Below are 26,213 nucleotides of genomic sequence, written 5' to 3'. Positions count from 1 at the left end.
GATTATAATTTAATGAATTCAGTATGTCTGAAAATTCCGAGAGGTATTACATTCATGGCTTTCCTCGAAAGCAATTGTTTTCTCAGGAAAATTTTAAACGGATTCAACCTGAGTCAAGTTGACTTCATTTCACGTTGCCTGATTTCTGTGTTTTATTTTTAAAAACAGAAAACTTAACAACATACAGCCTTGAACCTCTATGTACATTTTTCCTCAATGATAAAGCATAATCTCTTACGATTTCAAGTCAGAGTGGCGGCTAGTTTTCTGTTAAAAATTAAACACGTGAAAAACCCAAACAACTTCAAGTTGGCAACACTGGGTTTCATCCATTTAAATGCATGGAAAAAATCGATATCCATCGAGGCGATCTGCTTTACCTGGGATCGATTATTTCTAATGGATTCAAATAGAGGAAAAACAGTATTGCCAGCTCACGAGAATCATCACTGATCACTGTCCAGACTGATATTAAAACGATCAGCTCTTTTACAGCATTCATCTTGCGTCCTTTAATTCATAGGAGGTAATAATTTACAGCTTTGGCACTTACGGTTGAATCACACCTACGGCTCTTTCCCTGAGCACAGCTGCACAGTCAATCAACAGGCCAAAAACACCGCCACACATTACCCAAAAAAATATGAGTCGAGCTATCGGAAACCTGGCGTGGCGTGGAAGCCATTACACCTTATCTTCCGCACCAAGGAAAAACGCTGTATGGTCATTCAAACGTTGCCATATTTCCTCTGATGAAATACACATTTACTGAAAAACTAACCGAGGCTTTTTTTTGAAATTTGCAGCAAATTTCATACACTGCTTGCTATACAATATACTTGAACATTTCCAGGAAAAACATCCATAATTTTCTTTAAAAATTAATATTTAACAGGGAGAAATTAGGCAACGTTCGGATCCTCATACGTCGTTCTTCCACCGGTCATCTAGACCGTTCCCGACCAACGCAACGGGCAACGCAGCGTCGTTCGCCATGATTGAGGACTGGAGCGAAAATGAGAGGCGTCCCCCTCGCGAGTAAAACCTCGCAACTCCCGCCGGAACGCGGCGTCGGATGCGCGGTTTTGAGGCGCGGGGGCTAATAACGCGGTGAAAAAACACAGTAATAACGCTCGAAAGCGAGGAGGAGGCGGAAGACGGACGGTCCGGGGCCGCACAGTGGATCGAGTCGGTCGGAGAGGATGGACAAAATTTGGAGACTTTAAACGCTTATAACTCTGTTTATGCAAACTTTTGAGGTTCTAAAATAGAGTTCGTTGGTATCCTCGTGAAATTTTCTTCTAGAAACACCCCTTAAAATTTAAAATGTGACAAGATGAACATCAAAATTAGCAGTTTTGATTAGAGCCCCTTTATACTGAGAGTCAAGACAACACGCCCTCATGGAGTCACAAACGGGAATAAAGATTACAGAAATTGAACGTTTTTTGTAATCTTAGATCGGCCCATTCTCAAATTCCTTTCTCCGTTCCCTCTCTCATTGCCGAACCCGTAATTCAGTGGCGTGGCGTGCTTTGCGATATATCGATTGTTAGGCCATTTAAACCTATGGGAAAGGATCGATAAACAGGGTGTTCGCAGCGAACACCTTGATAATCGATTCTTTGCCATAGGTTTAAATGGCAGAACAATCTATACATCGCAATTCACGCCACGCCACTACCGTAATTCCCTAGTCCATTCCAGATTATAATCTTTGCAATCGGTGAAACTGTAATCTTTATTCCCGTTTGTGACACTGTGAAGGCCTAAAATACGGGAACCAATCAGAAATGGATTCACACTGTCTTGACTCTCAGTATAAAGGGACTCTAGTTTTGATCGAAAATGTCATGTCCGACCTCTCTTGTGGGCTCGTTCCACTGTGGGCCGGAGCGAGGTCTGGCGGAGGCAGAAAAATAGTAAATAACATACCTGTCAAAACTAACAGATACTTTGTACTTCTTGTCTGGCTCCGCGTTATACGACGGGGTTGAAGGGCTGCTCGCCCTCGGTGTGGAGACCACGCCGCTCAGATGGAAACCTGCAACAGGAAAGCTTCAATTAGTCACCGAATCCGAATGATATATCCACCAATTGCATTCGTAATTTACATCTAAAGAGAGCGTGGAATTCCAAAGCCTGCTCAGCGCCATCTGGTGTTCCTCAGTTGTGAGCTTCCAGTGTTCGAAACTCACAGGCGCCAACGCGCCAAATGCGCCTAAAAAATGAAGGCTCTGCGCCAACGTGGCCCCTGAAAATTGCCCCCTAGAAATCTGGATTTTCATAGGAAGTCACATGAAGAAAGAAAAACAAATCTATTTGATTTAAAAGAACTCAAAATTTTCAGCACTACAAGTGAAAGCTTTTTCTTTTTTCCACGATTTCATTATTAGTGCTTTTGTCTCCCCAAGTTACAGCTACTTACTAGTTCTGTTACGAAAATATCTTGCGTTTAATTTTTCACTAAATGCGCCGTAATGTATAGGCAAGAAAAGGTGAGTTTCGAACACTGACGATCAATCTAAATAGTCCAGTCTTTCCCGAAGACGAGTTTTGGAACTCTACCGCGCAGTGACGTAGGACTGGTTGTTTGCAATGTATTTCTTATGGGAGCAGCCGATGTGGCGTCACACTCGCTGCAGCCGAGTTAAGGCCGAACGAGGGAGTGGATTTCAAAAAGATGACCTGTGTAGATTGGTCTTAGGTGTAAGACTGTTTCTCTTGGAAAATTGAATCCAAGGTGACGTCACTACTACAGGCATTCTCGCTGAAAAGCAGTTTTGGAAAAAAGAACATGCAAGATCGGATCACCCTATAAGTATACACTGCAGACAATTGGGAATCGCGGGCTAATAGCGATCGAATAAAAACATGTGGAATTCAGAAATAAAGGAATAACAGAGAGTGCTGAAGGAGTAATATAGAACGTGCTGACAATGCTTACATCAGTTAGCGCATTCGCGAGTGCGCGCAATGAAATCAGCGACCCCAGTTGGGTTCGGTTCGGACAGGCAACTAAACTAACTCCCTGGCAAAGCGTAGAGTATTGCCGGATTTGAAGGCGCCCAAGCCGAATTTATGCTTTCGAAATTCTTCATCAATGAAGTCTTTACTGTTATGATGTGAACTATTGCAATTTGACGGGTTGAAGCACATTTTTCCGACGGTTGCTGACTACCTGCGAAATATATTTCTTTCTTAAGTTTTTTTTAACTTGAAAAGCTGCCAAAGGCTCATCCATCACTGGAATCTCCCACTCTTAATTCCTTGGCGTATATTAAGCTTCGTTCATTTTCACTACTCTATTGATGATTCTTCCTCATCAATAAACATTCGGTTAAGTTTTGACCAACAATGTATGAAAATTTGACCAAAATTAAAGAAAACTTAAATGAAAATAGAACGAAAATTAGCTTCGCGCAAACACAAATGCAAGAAGGGCAGAAGTCCCTCCAGTTTTGAAAAGCTTTCGTGAGCCCTGATTCCGTCCTTGGATTTTCCCACACCTGATTTCTCATGCCAAGAACGCAGTCCAATCACTGCTTGGACGCAACTTCAGCGCGAAGTTGAGCGTATTTAAGCTCCTTTCATTTCCGCGCCCTCTATTAATGTTGCTTGTGCAACTTAACTGCTTCGTTGCGATTTTCATTTTGCACAATCGCTTCATCATCCAGACGAATTGCGTCTCGCAGCGGCTCGAGCTGCATCGCCATCGTCCGGGCGTTGATCCACACAGCTCGTTTTTCTTATCGAGTCGCCATCGTGTCCCGGCCGGGCGTTAGCGCGTTAACGCTTACTAAGTTTTACCGAGTTCTCTGAAATTTTTCCTCGGTTGTGGTTCTCCCGATCGTATATTCAAAGACAAAAAATGGACTTTCCGTGGAAAGAAATGCATTGTACAATGGACGTACATTCAAAGACAAAAAAATGGACTTTCCGTGAAAAGAAATGCATTGTGCAATGGAGCTGTTGCATGTGTCAGGAATTTGCAATTTAAGCACTTATTCCTGAGTAAAATTTCGCGCGAAACACGATGTCGCCACTGGTTTTCTCTGAAATCAACTCCAAGGCTCAAAAAATCCCCCTAATTGTAAGTTCAGGCCGTAATGGTACAGGGGTACCCCACGCTACCCGATGAGAGTCCACCTCTATATCGAGACGAACTCTCTATGGAAGGAAAGGGAGCAAATACATTAGTCCCCCGACAGAGTTGCGACCGTGTTAAGTGTTAATGTATTTTGGTCGCTGCCTGAAACGTCTCATAATTTTGCAGGGTTAGAAGTGCTTGAAAAACGATGAAAAACCTGGAAAAAGGGGGGACATTTTACTCGACCGTGAAAATTTAGGAATTTTTTCTCCGGCGAGCAAACCTTACCTTCAAATTTCATCCAGAAATTTTGATTTGTCTTTGTGCCCTAAGGAAGATAAGATTTTTATTAATTACTGCTTTTAATTTTATGACTTGAGACAAGTAAAAAAATGAGGAAACTATGAGAATTCTCTCGCTGCGAACGTGATCGATTCTATAAAACCGTCATAAAAAACAGTTTTTGTATCCAATACCTACTTCAAATTTTGCATTTTAATTTTTTGTCACATTTTTTCCCCCCACAATCAAGGATCTTACAATAAGCATTGATAATTTCTCATGAGTCATGAGCAACATTAAAATACTGAACACATTTAATTGAAAAAATTAGGGAAAACAGAAAAAATTGTGCGTTTGGAGACTTTGAAAATGGAGGGAAAATCAGAATTTTTTAAAACCTGAGAAGAAAAAAAAAAACAGGATATAGTTTCACAATATTAAGAAGTCGATAAAAAGTTAGTAACGTCCTCGGAATAGCGTTTTTCCGAAAACAACATTCATTACCTATTCCAAATCCAGACCAGTCACTTCTCAGCATAACGTTTCTCGATATAACCTTTTTCCGGAAATAGCGCTCTACTTTTGATTCCTCTCCAATTATTTATAACAAGATACGACTATATGGGTTATTTTATTTATTTATTTTTTTTTATTTATCTATTTTTTTTATTCATTTATTTTTTTTTTTGGTCACGATCGATCAATTTAGAAAGTGAAAGACATAGCAACCCACATTTTGTGTTAATTACTTCAGTGTGATTTGCGTTAAATTTAGCACGGCAAACGATTTAAAAACCGAAAAACCACAATACCAACCGGAGGTTTGGGTTAGTTTGCGTTTAATTTCCCACACCGATAGAACTTTCGCGCAACTTTTCCTTTCCGTGTGCGAAAAACGACACCATCCGTGTTTACGGCAATGGTGGACGACATTATCATTCTTCAGAAAAATATCCTTGGGTATGAAAATAATTAATTCAGAGCACTCTTATCCAATCGAGGCTTGTTCTAATTCAATAGAAAGATGAAACCACTAAAGCTCGATCGAGCATAATAGTTCGATTAAAATAAGAAGCATCCCTGGGTACAATGGTCCGTCTGATTGTGGAAGAGGCATTCAAATTCATCCAACCTGCTTTATATTCACCCTACCCACTCGAAACACTAAATTGTACGTATGTACACTCGCTCGCAGAACAGGGTTGGCGATTGTGCAAGAAATCCTTTAGTACTGCCTATAACAGAGGCAAAACGCCGTACGGACTGAGAGAAGTTACCAAATTTTTTCGGTTAAGATGCGCATTCTCCGGGAAACTTGAAAATCTTTCTTTTTAATTTTTCAGATAATTTAACAGGAAATTTGCTCTGATGTATTACTTTAAAAGTATTTTTTTCTCTTGAATTGAACAGGACAAAAATGGGGGAAATAAATTGTGTAAAGCATCTCAAGACTTCACCATAAAATAACTTAAAATAAAAATTCTGTACATTTTGACGTAGATGGCCTCAAAAAATCGGAAAATGTTTTTTTTTTTTTTCTTACCTAAAAACGGTTTGATTACCAGCCATCACGAAACTTTCAAAAACTACTGAAATACGTAGAAATTTATCGAACCACAAACATGCTAAGGACAAGGTAAATTTTCACAAAAATGGATAAAAAACTTGTTGCAGAAAGAAACCACAGCAAATTTTTTATAACCTTTTGAAAATTGTAAATCGTATGTACAGCCGCCGCCGTAACGAAGACCTAGCTATTACCTGGATATTTTATTGTTTTTCAAAAATAATGTCCGGACACATTTCATGAGCTTTCATTGAATTTAATATATTTGCTGGTAAAATCCCCACAGTTTGTGTCTAAAATGAACACTTTATCCGGGTCAATTTGGCAAATTCTGTGCACACACGGACACGGTTTTCTTCCTAGTTAGCAGCAGCATTCAGGTTCATCAGAGTGATTCGACAACGTCGAGAACAGCTGCTGGACGTAAACAGGTCCGGTTTAAAGGTGAATGCTACCTTTCAATTCGGTAATTTCGCTTAAGTTCGTCAGCGATAAATATTTAAAACTAAGCACTGGTCTCGACGAGCTTTGGTTGATGAAGTCGGTAGAGCTAGACCGATGCTACCGGTCATAGAAAAACGTCATTTGAGCATTAAGACGTTGCCATACTTCATCTAATTAAACAAGAATATTCTAGAAATCTAGTGAATGTTCATCGTCAAACTTTTAAGAAAATTTTAATCACAATTCAATCCATCGTGCTTGAAAGTTTTAAGGAAAAGTAATCATACATTTCTCAAAAATAAATATTGCATTGGGGGGAAATTTGACAACATTTAACGGTTCTTACGTCGTTCCTCCTTAACATGGCAGAATAATTAAAATGCGAAGCGCTGATGACCGGTTATGCTAAGAACCGTCTTGACGCCTCATCAGGTTCTATCATGCTGATCGGTACCTTCTTTTCTGGATCCGAGCGAGGCAACTTTTTTTCGCTCTCCTTTTTCCAGACACTCATACTCGAACCACCCACCTGCACAGAGGTATGTTGGGATGAATGTGAAATTCATGCCTGGGGCGGAGGTTTTTAATTCAATCATTCATACCCGCGTATGTGAAATTTTAAGAGAAATACTATATTGACGATAGTGCCAATGATTTTCTCTGTCTTCGACTATCAAGCTGAAAAAAGCTCTTTTAATTGAGACCGTAATGGAGGAGCACTAGTTCTCTTAACGTCCTAGTAAGTAGTAACGCAAGGTAACACAGAGACGTCGAACACGGAAGTTTTCAACTGTGTACACTGACAAAAATATCTGCGTTCTTGTGTTACTTTGGGTCATTACAGGAGGTGAAACACAAATCAACATAAAGTTCGTGTTGATTTTAGTACAGTTTGCACTGAATTTAGCGCAGAGAACAATGGAAAAACTGGGAAAATGCATTCCTCCGATTGAGACGTTGTTTGCATTCCTTCAAGAAAACTAGCTGGCATTTTCTTTTCAAATTTTCAAGCAAAGGCTGGGGTTATTTTGCGTTTAACTTCTCACATTAGCCAAACTTTTGTGTTGAAATTTCTCTCTGTGTAGAAGTGGCACCAAGACTCCGGAGGGACGCAACGACCACCGAAGAGCTCCTAATGTTCGCATTCGTTCTGGACGAGCCAGGAGCCCCACCCCGTGGCACTGGACCATCCATCACTTGGCACCACTGCACACCGACGTACCAAACAAAAACATCCTACCTACACGGGGTTCATGCTGGGGGTTGCGCGGTTCTGCAAGGCGCGGACCCCACCACCCTCGACCCTCTTGGGCGGGCGGCGCGCAGGGCCCGGACTAATTACAGTGATCATACGATTCGGCGCAGCAGATTAAGGGGTTTCCAAAGCTCCCGGGGAATAAATTACTTTTTTCGCCATGTGTTCCCCTAATAACATTTGCATTACGGGAGCTTTCGGGGCTTCGGCCGGCGCGGCGCGGCGTCGCAGGCGTCGCTGCTTAATCATGCTTTGAGCTTGACTAATGCTCGATATGCCGGCTTAAATTCAGCCCGCTCGCCTCGCCACCCGGCTGTCGCCATTTTTGAAAACCCTTCCGGGGCTGAATTCTCTTCGCTCCGATTCCATTGACGGATGTTCGTGAAATGGATCGATGGCAACCATTTTTGGTGTATTATCTAAAAAGATTACCCAATTTTTTTATTCATTTTCTGCATGTTCACGCTGAACAAAAAGAATCACACTCTCAACTATACTCCTGGCTGATTTTGGCGCCATTTTTCCGACCTCCGTACCAACCTTTAACTTGAGAGAGAGAGAGAGAGAGAGAGAGAGAGTTAGACAAAGTGAATTGCAGTAAGGTTAATTGGACTAAGTTTTGCAATCACTAACTACAATTTCTGGCTTAGTTTAAATACAACGTATGAAACATCAGTTTTCCTAGGTACATACAGTTTTTTTTTCTTTTTTTTTTTTTTTTTTTTTTTTTTTATTTTACAGATGAGTTCATTGGAGTTCCGAATTGAAGCATGAAGTCACATTCCGGTTAAATCCGGCTGTGTGTAATGATGAAAAAGAAACAATGAGTTTTGGACAAACCTATCTGTTGATTCATAAAATGTCTTAAAGAGCTTCACTCGATCGTGGCAACCTCACGTCTTCATGAATGCATTAACTTTATAGCAGAAAATAATCCTTCAATTTTCAGGAGATGAGGCAACGATGCCAAGCTGCCCTCCACGATGTTGCCAAGCTGAAGCGATTTTTTCTTCGGAATTCCATCCGAAGGATTTGCTTTTCTATCCGGCCGGAAAAATCAAGATACTGCGCTCAGGTGCGCTTGGTCGGAGAGCCATAAAACTTAGTCCGGGCCAGAATTCTACCTGGCACGAACTAAAACATGGCAGAGAGTCTATGGGATGTGATGATCAACTGTGATCGAATTACTGGTCCACGTTGCCGCAGCTGCCGCACCTCGGGATCCCTAAGTCCTCAGGACCCCCAGAGGTAGGAGGGATCTTTATGGTTTACCGATATATTCAAGATTTTCTAGGGATCCCGGGAATTCCCTTTTTCCCGGCTCGCTAGTGACTCTAATCAACACTAGAAGGTATTTTCTTCAGAGACTTCGGGGGCTGATTTTCGTTCCGCAAGTTTGCCGGACATCTAAAACCCCAAACAGACGGTAAAAGTTTGTTTCTTCAGAGGCTGAATTCACAAAATTTCGAGTCCCTATCCCAATCTATTCCAATTAAAGTAATACTGGGGAAAATGAAACTTTTCTCAAATCCGATGAAATATTTAAGCAAACAGGAAGAAGTATGTACTGCAAGTAACCTGAAAATCTGAGAGAAGCTGCAAAACAAAAATTTTGCGACAGGAATCTCAAAAAATCTTTGATCAAGCAGAGTGGTATTCGGTTAAAAAATCCATGGATTATTGCTGAACCATTGATGATATACGAATATTTATTGTGTATTCTTGACGTATACGAAACGACATTTTGCACAAAAATCAAATAAAGCAGTATCGTACTTTATCTTATCTGATCAATGTGTTCAAAATTTACAAAGGTGATGCCTGGTGCTTGTGATTTCAGACTTTTGGATCACCCTGTGCATGATGAGGCGACATTCACATCACCCTGTATATGCTGAGCAAACATTTAAGTAAATTACAGCGTCAATATGGCATCATCGCGACGACTTAACGCTCATCGCACCGAATGGGATGTTGCCGATCGAGGGATCGAACGACGGGAGGCTGTAATTAAATTAACCAGTCCGTAATTGCAACTTGGAAAAAACTCAATTAATTAATACAAGCAGGTAAGATCCTCGGTTTTACGATTCCCGACCGGCGCACAACGGATCGAGTCTTTGGAAGAGCTCGGACATGAAATTTTTCACAAAAATTGTAAAATTTTACGTTAATCTCGTCACAATGTTAATTTTTAGGGATGCTTAGGGAAGAAAATTTCACGAGGAAACCAATGGAACCACTTTTAGAACCTCAAAGTTTTGTATGAGCAGAGTTATGAGCGTTTGAAGTTTCCAAATTGTGTCCAACCTCTTCTATGGACTCGATCCACTGTGCGGCGCGGCGGACCCGAAGCCCGATCACGATAAATCCCCGACTTTATTTTCCCGGATTTCGTTACGTTATCCGTGTTCGTGGCTCGGAATCCGGCGCGAGATAAGGAGGAAATAAAATCGATGAACCACGGGGCAGAGATTAGGAGAGTGGTTTCTGTAGTCCCTTAATGTGAGGGTCTAAAAGGTCACAATAAAATCGGTTTTTTAAAATCCAACACATCGATTTTATAATGAGCCCTGAACTCCGTAAGAACATCTGCAACCTGGAGGTCATCACATATTCGGGTTTAACCTAATGAGAAAAGGAATAAAAAGGAGGCGCACCTGAGGGCGAGGGGTTCCATAAACAGAGCCTTGTAGACGAATTTGTAGATACAGCGCGCGTAAGATTTCAAAGAGAAATCTTGAAATCCGCGCTAGAAGGCGCGCTAATGCTTTTCAACCTTAAAAAAAGGGGGAAATGAGTTGGTGCTTGGAGGAATGGAGGGGGAGAAAAAATTGTAAATTCCACGCGCCGTAAATCGACTCTTTCTCGCCTTGTCCTCGCCCGATTCAACAGCACACCGCCGCCATGCTAGGAAAAAACACCGTATCGATATTCCGACGTCGCCAGATTCCCTCTGATAAACGACACATTTTTTTAGATACTCTGGAATTTTTTATTGAATTTTTCGGAGAATCGTGTTCCCACTTCAAATTAGTGTCTATCGATACATTTCAAGGAAAATTACTTAAAATGGCAGTTGTAACACGACTTTTTACAACTCTTAAAAAGGAGAAGGGGTGAGGGGTAGAGGGGGAGTCTGACACTGCAAAACGTCACGTAAAAACTGACGTTTTTGGCGAAAATTTCAGGAATTCAGGTGAGAAAAAAGTTTAAAGGTCTAACATTTTGATTTTCAGTGTGACGCACTATACATTTCTCTCATAAATAAACATTCATATTAAGTTCTATAGATCGGAAGAAATTTGGCAACGCTGAAAAGTTCATCAGGCGTTTTTCCTTGGCGCAGAAAAACTGTGAGTCCTGCGACATTTTTTCTCCCGAGTTCTCCTTGAGTCGGATTCGGCGGGCAAAAACTTAGCTCGAGACCCACTTCATGTCCCACATCAAACGGCAGCTTTGAATTGCGTGATTAGAAATTTTATCGGCGCGTTCGGGTTTCATGTCGACGAGGTTGCTAAAATGTGGATAACTTACACGGGTTAAATAGGGTAGAAGTCCCGATTTTCCGACACTACCTGGCAACAGCGCGTGTCAAGCTTTAACGGACGTAGGAAAATTACAAGAACGGAAATGTACGGCGCTTATTAGGCGGGCTTTATGCGGTTCCCGGAACTCGAGAGCAGACCGGGAGGCCGCACTGGAAGTCTAATTACGGAAAAATCAAAGCGATTGCGAAGCGACGAGACGTGCGCTAAAAGAGCGATCATGACCCGATGAAGTAAGTCTTCGGTAGCCAATATCAATGGCGAAACTGAAAAAACGCGACAAGAACCTCGGTTGGGGACGTTATTAATTTTCGTTACTAACGTTCGAGGCTTGAGGGGAAGGGTGGGAGAGATTCCCTGGTTTCTCCAGGGTTCCCCTCACCGGCATTATCAAAATACCTACCCTTCCTTTTCTCATTAACAATTTTACCGCGTTTGACAGCAAGAAACCAATTCACATCATGAGCTACTGCCAAAACTAACCGGACAATTTGATTTTATACGAAAGAACGTTGGTGCGGATTCCTTTGAAAATGTTAAGGATTTTGTTTCGTACTATGCAGAAAATTCACTGAAGTTGCACACAAATACGCACAACCATTATTATGTAAAATATTTAATTGCCCATATAAAATTTGGCAATAGCTGATATGGCTTGGTTCCTTCCTGCTTAACGCTGTCCAAGCTGCACCTGTGAAACTGGAAATGATCGATTTTGGGATGAATAGTTTCTCCATGAATTTCTCCACTTTCCAAAAATTTTTGAGTGAAATTCTGTGCCGGAGTCTACATACGGCAGCGCCCAAAAACCCCGAGTGATATAAATGCAGAGCGGAATCTATTCCCTAACGGATGACTTTCACTTTACTATTACGGTGCGGAATCTAGTCTTGGTGCGGAGTATCATACACTGTCATGGTGCTAGCTTCACTTTGCAATTTAATAAATAGGGATATTTGGGCGCCGCACAGATTCCGGCACCGAACCTCTTTCCTCGATTTGTAAAAGTGTGAGGCCATCGCACCGTGCCCCCTTTGAAATTTCGACAGTTCCGCTCGAAAAACAAAATTTCGGTTAAGCGTCCTCATCTAAATCAACACCGGCGTTGCGAAGGGGAAAAAGGGCCCCGTCCCTGAGGGACCGATCGTAAAGCGCGCAGCCCGCACAGGCACGGACGCTTTCAATTTTAAATTGGTATCGATCCGTCCGTGCCCTGCAGTGAGCAATGAGACAAATGATGCATTTATTCAAAACAGCCGTGTCATATGCACGCGCGTCGGCCGTTTTATTGTTTTTGCTTTATTTGCAAGCCGTGCGCACAGTACGCGCACGCAGCACTTGCAGCGCACCCTTGCCTCGGGGCGGGCGCCTCCCCTCTGCGAGATTCGCTCATGTGTGCTGACCGAAATGAGCCGAAAGCTCAGAAAACCGGTCCACCCTTGCACCGCACCAAAGAAAAACGCCGTATGAGCCTCCGGATGTTGCCAAATTTTGCCCGATAAAATGTTTATTTTTTAGAAAAGTTGCGAATGTTTTAACTTGAAACCCTTTGATATTTTAGATTAAATTGAGAACGAAATTGTCTGAAAAATTGGAGGGCGAATATTCACATATGTTCTTGAAAAATCGTATTTAATCAAAGCAAATTTGGCAACGTCTGAAAGCTTATATGGCGCTTTTACTTAGCATGGCAGTCTTCCCTTCTGACCCTGTTCTGAGCTTTCTGAGAGAGCTCTCGTTTTAATTTTGGACATCCGATACGTTTTCTTTGTTCCCTTGGCAGTTGCCTCTTATGCCTATCGATGGCTAAAGTCGACCACTATATTTAATTTTTTCTGCCTTTTAAATGTAACAATTTCATAATTTATGGTTATTGTTCATGAGGTTTCATTTCCTACGGTCACATATGGTGCAGGAGGAATTAGTTTTTTCAACCTTTTGCGTTATATCTTCCTTCCCTAATATTTGCGGAATCGGAGGGGCTCTTTGTAAACGGGTTTAAACCAAGTCTGTTCAAGATTGGGAGAGTAGACTATACAGGGTGTACCAAAAGTCCGTCCCACCCCTGCTAACTTTTGAACGAATTGAGCTAGGGTAATGAAACTTTGGGAATGTTCCTTTCTCAAAGGGGACCATCTTTTGGGGGGGTCAAAATTTTGGTCCCCCCTCAGGGGGGGCGCAGGGGGCCCCCAACTTTTTTTTTTCAAATGGCAACCCCTATCTTGTGATACATCATTCGAAAGAGCATAAAAAACTAAGAATTTTGGCGCAAATCGCAGATCAATATCTTAATTTTTGACCGAGTTATGATAGGTCAAAGGTCAAATTTGACCTATTTTCAAAAAATCATAACTCCGGTTCAAATTATCGTAGAGAAAAAAATAAAACGGAAAAATTTACCAAATTGTGTCCGCTTTTAAGTAAAAATTGCAGAAATCACTTCGCTGTAATTTTAAGGGGGGGCTCGGACCCCCAAATACGTCAATTCAAAGGTCATTCAATTTTCCCGCGAAAGAAGGCAATTTCCCCTAGATTTGCCTCCACATTATCTCAGTAAGGTCAAAATTAGTTCAACATTACGTTGGCAAGTCCCCAAATTTCGGGAAAAGTTAAAAAAAAACGAAATTTAAACGGTCAAATTTAATCACCTTAAATTTCGTTTTTTTTTAACTTTTCCCGAAATTTGGGGACTTGCCAACGTAATGTTGAACTAATTTTGACCTTACTGAGATAATGTGGAGGCAAATCTAGGGGAAATTGCCTTCTTTCGCGGGAAAATTGAATGACCTTTGAATTGACGTATTTGGGGGTCCGAGCCCCCCCTTAAAATTACAGCGAAGTGATTTCTGCAATTTTTACTTAAAAGCGGACACAATTTGGTAAATTTTCCCGTTTTATTTTTTTCTCTACGATAATTTGAACCGGAGTTATGATTTTTTGAAAATAGGTCAAATTTGACCTTTGACCTATCATAACTCGGTCAAAAATTAACATATTGATCTGCGGTTTGCGCCAAAATTCTTAGTTTTTTATGCTCTTTCAAATGATGTATCACAAGATAGGGGTTGCTATTTGAAAAAAAAAAGTTGGGGGCCCCCTGCGCCCCCCCTGAGGGGGGACCAAAATTTTGACCCCCCCAAAAGATGGTCCCCTTTGAGAAAGGAACATTCCCAAAGTTTCATTACCCTAGCTCAATTCGTATAAAAGTTAGCAGGGGTGGGACGGACTTTTGGTACACCCTGTAGAGGGGACACATCAGAAGGGAATATAAGAATAGAATATGTATGGGAAGGATTGATAAAATAAATTTAAGCGGGGAACTATGAGTTACATATTTGAGAGGAAAAATAATCAGAGTGACTCTTTGAAATTTTAAGTGACTATGATGGAATTAGTATGAAAAATTACAGAAAGCATTTCAAATTCTATTGCTGCGTTTCCTGTAGGAAACAAACAAAAATCAAAAATGGAAACTGATTGAGAGCGGAGATTTGCAACAGCGCAATTGGAGATATCGCATTTTTCGACTTCAGCCATCGATATTCTGTAGAATGCACTGGGAAAAAAAACACATTGGATCTAGAATCCAGACTCTTGAAAACATTGACAAGAAAAAATACTCTTGATTCAATCGGATTTTTGGTCGAATCAAAACGAAATCCGCCTAAATTAAGAGGCTTGGTTCTTGATTTAAGCTAGATTCTGATTGAATCAAGAGTACTTTTTCTTGTCAATGTTTTTAAGAGTCTGGACTCTACATCCAATGCGTTTTTTTTTTTTCCAGTGTGGGTTCCAAATTTCGGCGTAAAGTTTCATTTTAAAATATTCCTCCTTTTTTAGAGTGTGGAAAACAACAATTTCTAACTCTGTAAAATGCATTATGAAGCAGACGTGGGAAACTTTGCCGTTGGTGGAAATTTTCGGACGCTTTAATTGATCAGCCCGAAATCGCCAGGATTCTGCGGAAGAATGAGGGTGTTTCGCCCGTATTTTTCATCATCCCCCCTCCCCGCGGGCCCTCGACGAGCCCCGATCGCCACCCCCTCGCCGCGTTTCGCACTGGGTAGGTGCTTTTCTCGGGGCCATTGCATCCGACAGGCGACCCCTTTGTTGTGCCAAGCATCGCGGGACATTGAAATGTAGATGAGCCTGTTAGTGAATGAACAGCGTTGCCAGGCTTCGCGGGAATCGCGCAATTACGGAAGTCTCCCACCCTGGTTCGGCTACGTCACATTTCGTCGTATCCAAGAAGTAGGAGGAGCCTGGTCCAAAGCACGCCTCCGTCTCTTTTTACCTCATTCAACCCGCGATCGCAACCATGAAGATGGTGAGATCCGAGACCACGATACCGCGTATTTGCGACGTGCCAGATCTCCTCTCACTCATCATTATTCGAATTTTGTCGAGTAACTTTTTCAATTTTTAATAAAATTCTTTGAAAAGTTTTTACGAAAATGTCTGATGATGCCAAGTCTCTTTAGAAATATAGTAGAAGCGAAACTTTATAATGCAACAAGGGCGACCAGACTTGTACGTTGGTGATGGTCAGCAGTGAGAGAAGGGTTGGGCAACCCCCAAATGTTTCGAAGACTTTTCTGTTTAAATAGTGACGTTTCACCGATGCAATGAAAACAACCGAAAATTGCATGGGATAGGATACCTAAATTTCAAGATTTTAAGGGTGAGGACCCGCGGGCTTGCCTTGATTTGGGGGAACACCCAAATAAATCCATTCGTCTCTGTTTTCCAAACTTTACCCCTTGAAGCTTCAGTCGACTGCCACTGCCGCACAGTGGATCGAGTCAATTGGAGAGGTCAGACATGAAATTTTGGACTAAAGCTGCAAATTTTGATGTTTATTCCGTTACATTTTAAATTTCAAAGGGTACTTTAAGAAGAAAATTATACGAGGAAACCAATGGAACCACTTTTAGAACCTAAAAATTGTGTATAAACGGAAGTCTATAAACGTGATAAACGTCGATAAACGGAAGTGATAAACGTAACTAACGGAGTTATAAGCTTTTAAAGTTTCAAAATTTTGGCCGACCTCTTCTATTGACTCGATCCACTGTGTGCCGCCGCCACTACTGATCAGTCTTGATCTTGAGTATAAAAGTAATAAAAAATAATAATAAAAAAATCTGTAGGTATGTTGAATAAAAACAAGAAAGGAGGAGGATAAAGTTGGGCAAAAGACGGTAGTGGAGGGCCATTTGAATTTTTCTTTCCCTTGAAAATTAAGACTCCAGCATTTCGGCTCTCTCAAAAGGTACAATGATAGTGTCTGCCCTGGGTTGCCTCTTTTTTCCGGAAAATCCGTCGTTGGGTAAAATGTGGCAACGTGGTGAGTAATTCTCCGCACTGATGAGACGTCCTTTAGAACTCCATCCCCTCCATCTCCTGCCCTCCTCAAAATTTTCCCCGCCCCGGCCGCCGACCTCAAGCCCGTATCGTGCACAAGTGCGCGCATCTCATATTACCCGTTCAATAAGTCCGCATACACAAGGCTTTCCCGCCCGCCCTCCCAACCGGGTCACTTTACGCTGGCCTGTTTTCCCTCCGGAAAATTGTTCGCGAGATCGCTTCGAAAAAAAAAAAAAATCCGTTTTTGCCTGTTTCTTTCTTACAGAGAGTTGGGGGTTTTTTTAAGGGGGAAGGGGGGTTTCCCCGGTGCTAGAGGCTAGAATGGGAGAGAACCGAACAACGTGGCAATGCAGGCCGTCAGGATTGGACCACTGGATCAGCGGCGTTTCCTGCCTGCAGAATGGGGTGAGGGATTTTCTCCAACGAATGAGAGATTACGCGTATTTCATTTCGCCTTCAATATTAAAGGTAGGCAAGATAAAGTCCTCCGTGCAGCAATAGTTATCTATTCGCGTTTGTGTCCTGCATTGTCCACAATGTTGTCTCGTATCGTTGGAAATATGATGATTTTTTCACGGAAAGCTTCCTATGGTTGAAAATTAATACATTTTGAATTTAACTTTGTGAAACTGACTTTATCTCGCGCATAATTCACAGGTGTATACATATTAATGGACAAACGCACAAAGAAAATTTAATCATTCTATCTTCGATGTTTCACCGACTTAAAGTCTTCGACACTTTAAAGATTACTGATAAAAATATCGATTTCGAATGCATAAAGAAGAGCATCCGCACAAGATGAACTGATGGTAAAATGTTGAACCTCAGCTTCGAAATGTCGTAGTTTCCCAGACGAAAGAGCACACCTATTTCAACACGGCAAAATTTCTGCTCGTAAAATGAATCGCTCGCCATTGGAAATTCCTCGTTAAAAATTCCACTTTTTTTCTCGTTACACGCGAAATTCGACGAAAATTTCGCCAAAAATCGCACGCAGTCTTGTAAAACAAAATTAATTTTTTTTAAAATCAATTTAACAATGTCGGGATGGAGTTACACCCCTTTGTCTGGGGAACGACGATTCCTACACTTTTCTTTGTTGTTTCCCTGTCGCGGGTAAAATTTCCTAACTTTTCCACGCTTACCCTAACTTTCCGCCACATCGTCGAAATCGAAAAAATCGCACACAGTCTCGTAAAAAAAAAAAAAAAAATGAATTTTTTTAAATCAATTTAACGATGTCGGGATAGAGTTACACCCCTTTGTCTGGGGAACGACGATTCCTACGCTTTTCTTTGTCGTTTCCCTGTCGCGGGTAAAATTTCCTAACTTTTCCACGCTTACCCTAACTTTCCACCGAATCGTCGGTCTGTTTTTCACGACATTCATAACCCCATCTAGCGGAATTTTTCCGAGCTGCCTCCGGGCGCCACGCGTGTGCCAAAAAACCGAGAAAATTGTGCCAATTGTCGTGGTTTCCGAGCGATTTCCTGGGTCCTCGTTACCGGCCCGATTCTACTTCACCGCTTCACGGAAACCAATTCAGCGGTTTCATCCGAAATGAAAACAAAACCTCCCAACTACGCGGAATTGCAATCGCAGTTACGTGATTCTTGCCCGTTCTATCTCGCGCCTAAGTGCGCGGTCAAATGAGCCATTATTATTTTTGGATTTTGAACGGTTATTATCGTGTTAGACTATAATAAGAAACCAGCACCGCATTACAATTGAAATTTATTCCGAGCGCTTTTTGTCGACTGTCGCTCCTTGCGCAACAGCGGTCTCGCGGCCGTCCGGTAATTCGACGCTCTCCTGACGTAAGGACGTAACGCAATTTTAACGTGAGCCCTGAGTTGCGTGGAGCTATACGAACGACAGGGCTCGACTCGAAATACGAGTACGCCCTTACGTCAGAGGGGTGACGAATCGTTGGCCGAGGCGGCCCCAATACCGAGGAGAATTTCAAGTTTTATACATTTAATTCATTGTAGAATAATACACTAGTCAAGGGTAGTCGAAAAAATCCCACTCCATTTTTTCTGGAAAAAAAGTTCTGATCTTTTTTCTCTCTCCACGATCTGGTGGCTTTTCCTCTTCACGTGGCATTTGCTCTGGTACAGGCGTGGAGGAGGTTTTTGCACCAGAAATCCGTGCGCCATTCTGTGCACTTTTTGCTGACACATGCAGTTTTTCCGACGGATTTTCGTCATCAGCTGATTAGGAATAAGAAAAAAGGGAAAAAAGGACGATGGGGTGAGGGGAGAGAGGAGAATTGTCTGTGAAGTCATCATTACGTCATCGTTGCGCTCTTTCCAGAATTTATCAGAGGAATCCATGATCAAGCCTATGATTTGATCACGCCTGAGGTTATATGCCTAAAGATATGCCGATGGGCATTCTACGCCTATATCAGCGTGCATTCATGGATCAGTATTCAATGAAGTCATGGGTGTTATCTGTAGTCATGCCCATTCGATATCTAAGGCTGAATGTCTGTGCATGCGTCCATGTATGTTCCACACTTCAGTATATATACATAGCCGTGTTTAGCATTATGTCAGACATGAATAGCCTAAGTTGCTGATTTCTCTAAATAAATTAACTAACTGTACTCGGAGGAATCATCGATGGTGTCGTCGATAAATTAATCGATGAAATCTGCAGTTATGTCAACTATCCTAAAATTATGCCTATAAAATTATGTTCATATACATGTCTAAGTACATACTATAGCAATGATTTCTAAGGTAAAGAAAAACATCGATTCTGTGGTGTTCATGGCAACATCCATGTCTATAAATTTGGAGAACATTTTCAGCTCGTCATCCCGTTGACGACGGTTCACCGGAAGAACCATCGATGGAGACATCGACGACACCGACCTGTGTCAAAATCCCTGCATAGACGATCAAATTCCCGAACCAATTCCGATCAAAGTAGCATCAAAGTGTCGGGAGTCATCAGTCTCGAACTCATTAATTTGCTTCATTAATAAATGAAAACTTGGCAGAAATGTTTCCTGTGGCAGGAAATGATGAATGCTGGCACTCCGTTCTGATCTTATTTTGAGCAAAAAAGTGCGGCCCGTCAAAATTTGATGGTAGATGGTGACCACCAGTCATCAGCATGTCTACTTTGATCGGAATTGGTTCGGAATTTGATCGTCTATGCAGGGCTTAAAAGTGCGCAGAGTCTATTCTCCGCTTCAAAAACGCTGCTGCTCAGTATTCGGAGGAAGCTGGCGATAGTTTCGGCACTGCTGGACCATTGCAGGATTGGGAGGAGGCGCGCTGGATCGTGGCGGGTCCTTGAGTGAAAGTGGTCTCGGTCTCAATTTCTGATTCACGACCGCAACACTCAACAGTCAACAGTCAACAGTCAACGACGATTGGGATCGGCGGGCGAGTCGACCTCTGTCGTCGCCATGTTCCTGCTCGGAAAGCGGCCGCGGCCTTCGCACACTTACGCCGCGCCAGACCCCGCGGGGCTTTCAGTGCTTCAGCCGCTTCAGCGTCGAGCAAAACAGGCCTCAACACCACCGTCACCGCCACCCAGACACCCGACGAAAAAAGTTCTGAGGTGCAGACTCCGAACCCCCAACGTCAGAAAAGGCTCCAAGAATAGTACCTATGGAGGAGAGTATAGACACGTCGGTAATTATGGAGGCTAGGCCATGGTCATGGTGCTTTTAGGGCCTAGAAGGGCACACGGAGAAAAAAACTTCGTGCGTGGGATCCAAAGTTAAGGTCGTATGGATCTCTGAAGTTTTCGGATTGAGCATCCGAACACTTAAGGTCCAGCTGCTGAGGTTTGGATCACACATCTGAAACTTCAGTTCTTACATCTGAAGTACTTCGGTTTTTACATCCGAAAAACTTCGGTTCTCACATCCGAAAAACTTCGGTTCTCACATCTGAGGTACTTCAGATGTAAGAGCTGAAGTTTCAGATGTGTGATCCGAACCTCGACAACCAGACCTAAAGTGTTCAGATGCTCAATCTGAAAACTTCAGAGATCCATAAGACCCAAACTTCGGGTCCCACACACGAAGTTTTTTTCTCCGTGCAGCCAACCTTCAAGCTCGTATTATCCAGAATGATTTATTTATAAAATTGTTGCGACTCATCGTTTGTAAAACACATATTTGACTTATTTTTGCATCAATTTAGTTATTTTTGCGAAAGGACGCTCATTTAAAAGCAGTCTGGGCAATCTTAGTTTGGCACTGGAATCTGAATATTGGCAGGAGCATTTTTCGAGTTGGGAGGTTGGCTACTACTCTTAAGTCAGAAATACGCGTTTTTCGTTGTCGTGGATTGAAATTTTCCCCTCACCAAAAAACCTATATCCACTGAGCTAACCGAGATCACTGAGATAATTCCGGTGTTCATAGAGATGAAAAATCTTCGTGGCGGGCTGAATTGTTCCAGAGAGGGTTACATATTACGTGATCAAAATAGGTAAAAAGGAGAGTTAAAACAAAACAAAAAAAAACCTAGCTTTTTGTTAAACTTTCAAAAAAGAGTTAGATGGTCAATTCGACTAACGTGAAAATCTAGCGTTTGTCAGTAGCATTTTCTATCAGTCTATGCAAGTTTTGAAATTTTAAGTTCAAACACCAATCCGTCACTCGCGCAACTAACCAACTATCAACTCTCCTCTTTTGCGCAAAGTTTCTGGCGATGAATGTGCATTTCAGTGGCGTGGCGTGATTTGCGATACATAGATCGATCTGTCATTTAAACCTATGGAAAAGGATCGATGAACAGGGTGTTCGCAGCGAACGCCTTAATAATCGATTCTTTACCGTAGGTTTAAATGGCATAACAATCGATACATCGCAATTCACGCCACGCCACTGGTACATTTTGCCGGATGAAAACGGAAGAGCAACCCAGGACACTGGAGGACATATACGGGACTGCCTCTACAAGGTATCAATTTGAACTCCAGCGAGACGGCTTCGAGAGGAGATAGATAATAATATCGTCACAAAAGAGGAAAAACAAAGATTAAACGGCGGAACGGAGGAGCGGAGTGCTTTGACCCTAAAACAGAGAGGCGATAGCCGAGAACACATCTAATTGCCATGGAGCTCTACGGGGCAGCGACAAGGCAAAGATAGCGCTCGGAGCTTTTCCCAAGAGAGGATGTGGTTTCGAGAAAATGTATTCAGCTCGAGTTTTACGCATTTGTGAAAGAATCACTCGTCGTTCCAACCAAAGCCACAAAAAAGAACAAGAGACTGACGATAAGTTTGATTTAAAAACTGTTGAGCGGTCACCGGAAGCAGCTTATTCCGGTCAAAGTATCACAAGTATACTGTGCGACGCTTTAAAATTTCCGCCGCCATTTTATTTTTTTACGGAGAAATTGTTGGTTCAAGCAGTCCAAAAATTTTACGGAATTTTCTTTGTGCTGCCGGTTAGGTCCAATGAAATTTTCAAACAGTTTCAACCAACAATTTCTCTGTAAAAAAATAAAATGATGGCGGAAATTTTGGAACGTCGCATGGCTCTTGTGATACTTTGGCCAGAAGATGACTCTGCTCCACTTCAGGTGCCACGTAGCTAAAAGTTGTTGCGGAGCCAAATAAATTCTATGTACTACTGCTACTATTTATTTTTTCATTTACTTATTCTTCTTTTACAGGAAAACAAGCAACATTACTGCCTGAAAACTTATCGGAGTATTCGGTTTCAGCACTGGGGGAAAAAAACATTGGATCTAGAGTCCAGACTCTTAATAACATCGACAAGAAAAAATACTCTTGATTCAATCGGATTTTTGCTTAAATCAAGAACCAAGCCTCTTAATTTGAGCGGATTTCCTTTTGATTTCAGCTTAAATCTGATTGAATCAAGAGTATTTTTCCTTGTCAATGTTTTCAAGAGTCTGGACTCTGGATCCAATGTGTTTTTTTTTCCAGTGAGAGGAAGAATTATTAAAATACCGACCGGTGGCGTTCATCGGTTTTCCTTCGAAAAAATTGACTAGGACGAGAAATCTGCAACGTAGCGAGCGGAGATGGTGTTTTCCGACTTTCACCATCGATGAATGATGAAAACACGGAATTCTTTCATGGGCACGAACGTAAACACGCCATTTGGCTTGAATTATGGAAGGAGTGGGTTTCGGTGGAGGACTTCCAATTACGTTTTTCGGACGGAAGAAACAACAACCGCTCAAGTTGTGAGCGCGGGATCTATTCACGAGAGGAAACAAGAGAAAACAAAAAGCGCTGACGCCCCGGAATTTTGACGCGTGGGTAGGTGCGGCTCTACCTTTAGACCCGGAAAACTTGACGGAAAATTGACGAAAGTTGGCCGCGTAAACATCGCGCGGATGAATTTTTCATGCATCGGCTTGCGCACTTGGGGAGGTGTATTTACTCAACGAATTCTTAAGCCGAATCTACACCGAAACTAACAAAACATCCAAATACCCAACAAAATTTGCTAAATTTCTGACTTTTCGTTAAATTTTTGGCCAAAAACAAAGCCATGCCGCGCTTAGAAGCGCACGTGGATAGACAGAGTGATAGACAAAATACACACTGGAAAAAAAAAAAAAAAAAAAAAAAAAAAAAAAAAAAAAAAAAAAACCAAATTGGATCTTGAGTCCAGACTCTAGAAAACATTGAAAACAAACAGTACTCTTGATTCAATCGGATTTTTGCTTGAATCAAAACAAAATCCGCTTAAAGTAGGAGGCTTGGTTCTTGATTTAAGCTAGATTCTGATTGAATCAAGAGTGCTTTTTCTTGTCGATGTTTTCAAGAGTCTGGACTATAGATCCAATGTGTTTTTTTTTTCCAGTGCATTTCAGCTGTTCATTGTCGAACAAATTTGGAAGCCGAAATGACGCTAAAAGAATGCAAACATCAAAACAAACTATTCGATTGGACAGATTCGAAGGGGATTTCAAGGATTTGCATACTTTCAGCTTTCTTTTAGGGTCTACGAAGTTGATTCTTCGGGGAAGCGTGCCTTTTACGGATGATTGATCAACAATCGACAAGAATGGCAATTGCGACATCAGAGAGTGATACCACTATTCGACCAAGTGGGAGCTCGGGTTGCGTCTACACTGTGAACTGAAGGCGAACCGACAATGAGGTAAAGTCACCGCGTTTGCGAAAATACTTTTCATACACTCTACCCTGTGAACTTGTAAAGTCAGTTCCGAGGAATATTCATCCGGTGGGCGAACTGGAAGATTCACGACAGGTGCAAAGTCTACGACCATTTCTACAACGATAGGCAGAAAGACGAGACGCATAGAGAGACAGGTTGGTCAGCCATTTTTGAGACTAATGAGAGCGTAAATTTCAGTTAAATTTCCGGTCATTCGATGCATTTTCACGAGGAAGCGAACCTGGTTTTTGACACCGGTCGTCACCTGAGACCGCAGATCGAACCGTAAATTTACTTACCTGCGCTGGATTTATCGTAGAATCGCAGTTTTTTAGCTATCGTTTTTGCGCGGTTCGTTCATGCCTCATAGTGCTGCATAATGAACTTTCGCAAATCCACGAGGTCGCAAGCTGAAACACGTGGTTACTTTTTTCGTTTTTAAATTCGCGAGTTGTGCACGCCACAAAATCTCGTGTTCGGAGGTTTGATTACAGCCAGATACGATTTACTTGGATGTACTTATTCTAAAAGGAACTATGTGCATAAGATTTGCGTACAACATTGTTCATCCTTTTAGCATGTTTACGCCCATTTTAGTGCTACATTTTCCCCATAGTACAGACGTTACTCACGGAAGGCAACAAATATATTTTCTCAACGTGTCGCAAACAGTACGGTTTCTAAATTCAATGAGTGAGTCTTCTTTTGGATCCCTGCGGAACCCACAGAGCCCTGAAAACCAGTCAGCGATGATGCCCGTGCACACAGTCTAGAGGCAAAGAAAGCTCAACTAGCCCCTGAGTGACGGGAATTGACCGCTTCCGTATGGACAATTATAAGGGAGCTACAGTCTTCACCCTTTTTTTAGCTGTTGACTTTCCTATTAGGTGGATGATGTAGTGAGCAAAACAAGTTAGCTACATATCGGCCAGTTTGCACGGAGAAAAAAACCTCGTGCGTGGGACCCGAAGTTTAGGTCATACGGATCTCTGAAGTTTTCGGATTGAGCATCTGAACACTCTAGGTCTAGCTGTCGAGGTTCAGATCACACATCTGAAACTTCAGTTCGGAAGTTTTCGGAAGTTTTCGGATGTAAGAACCGAAGTTTTTCGGATGTGAAAACCGAAGTCCTTCAGATGCAAGAACTGAAGTTCCAGATGTGTGATCCAAACCTCAGCAGCTAGACCTAAAGTGTTCAGATGCTCAATCCGAAAACTTCAGAGATCCATATGGCCTAAACTTCGGGTCCCAGGCACGAAGTTTTTTTCTCCGTGTGTGAAACTAATTGTAAATACTCAACACGTTGTTCAACATCCACCTACTAGGCAAGTCAGCAGTTGAGCGTTGGAGGCCCGAAAGTTAAAGCTTCCATCATTGCCCAAATCTCAATTGAGGGTCCCTCTAGCAGTGACCCGAAGCCTACTCTACGTAACTATAGACGCTTACGACTCTCGGCTTACGCGGCGTCGGACGGCGGGCTCGTCGGCTAACGAGTGTCAAGGTCGGATAAATTGCGAAATCGTTCGAAACGGAGTGGCACGAAATTATAGGTCACCGATGCAGTCGGTCCGTGGGAACTTGGGCGAAAGACGCCGTGTTGCCGCTTTTCAGCGCGGATTTCAAGGTCGTCTCGGAAGCGAGAGTAATGTGTGTGACACAGAGAGGCGCGGGGCGGGCGGGCGGGGCGCGCGGGGGAGCGACCCGACGCGGGCTCGGCGTGGCGCGCCGCACGCGCGATCCCGTCGCACGGTGCCGCGCCGCCAACCCCGTCGCGGATCTCCCTCAGTGACGTCACTCTGGAGCAAAAGTTTACACCACTTAAAGTTCATCCTCAGCATTTTTCCTCGTTTTTCTTATAATTATGTACTTAGTAGGAGCTACAGCACCTGACCGCTTTGCGATCAAAGCCGCGAGCGCTTCACGCCTTAAACACAGTCGTTACTCTGAGAGACTTCATATTACAGAGTAAGATAGGTCGCATTTACATCGCATCCGGGCGCTCTGCGGACCTAAACTCCATCCTTGTCTATCGAAATAGAGATTGTCCGATAGACTGAACCTTGTAATTTCATTTGGAGTGCCTCCTATCCACGACTTCGAAATTGTGATTTCTTCTTACTTCTTGGCTGAAATATTGGCATTCCACTACTCGAGAAAAACGAAGGGAATCCTGGAAATGTCCTTCATTTGATTTTTTTTTTCAAATTGATTTTTGCCCACATTTCTTTGGTTTTTGCTATAAAAGCAACTACATGCGTTTTAAGAGGCCAGGAGGCAGAGCCCCCTAATTTATTACATTTAATTTTTAACCGACTTTAAGTCATTCCCTTATTTGTGTGGCACCTCCTCTCCGAAATACTTTTCTTGTAAAATTTCTGCTTATACATATTTAATTACTTTATTCACTTTTTATATTTATTCGTTTTATTCATTTTTTTTTATGACCCTGTGTGCGACGGCGAGGCTGGCGGTAGACAGTGAGTCAGAGAGGAAGCGCCCGCCGCGGCTGCGGGTCGAGACG

The 26,213-nt window shown here is 42.3% G+C and overlaps 1 protein-coding gene across 1 annotated transcript in view; it reads right to left on the bottom strand.

Annotated features, from left to right (window-relative positions):
* Nucleotides 1-26,213, bottom strand: part of LOC109042145 (zinc finger SWIM domain-containing protein 5) — a 186,850-nt gene that overhangs the window by 43,828 nt on the left and 116,809 nt on the right. The window contains exon 2 of the mRNA XM_019058723.2: nt 1,936-2,044. Within this exon, the coding sequence (XP_018914268.2) occupies nt 1,936-2,044 (109 nt within the window). The remainder of the gene's footprint in view (nt 1-1,935; nt 2,045-26,213) is intronic.

Source organism: Bemisia tabaci, chromosome 5, assembly GCF_918797505.1.
Source record: "Bemisia tabaci chromosome 5, PGI_BMITA_v3".
Taxonomy (NCBI): Eukaryota; Metazoa; Arthropoda; class Insecta; order Hemiptera; family Aleyrodidae; genus Bemisia; species Bemisia tabaci.
This window is presented reverse-complemented; position numbering and strand designations above follow the sequence as displayed.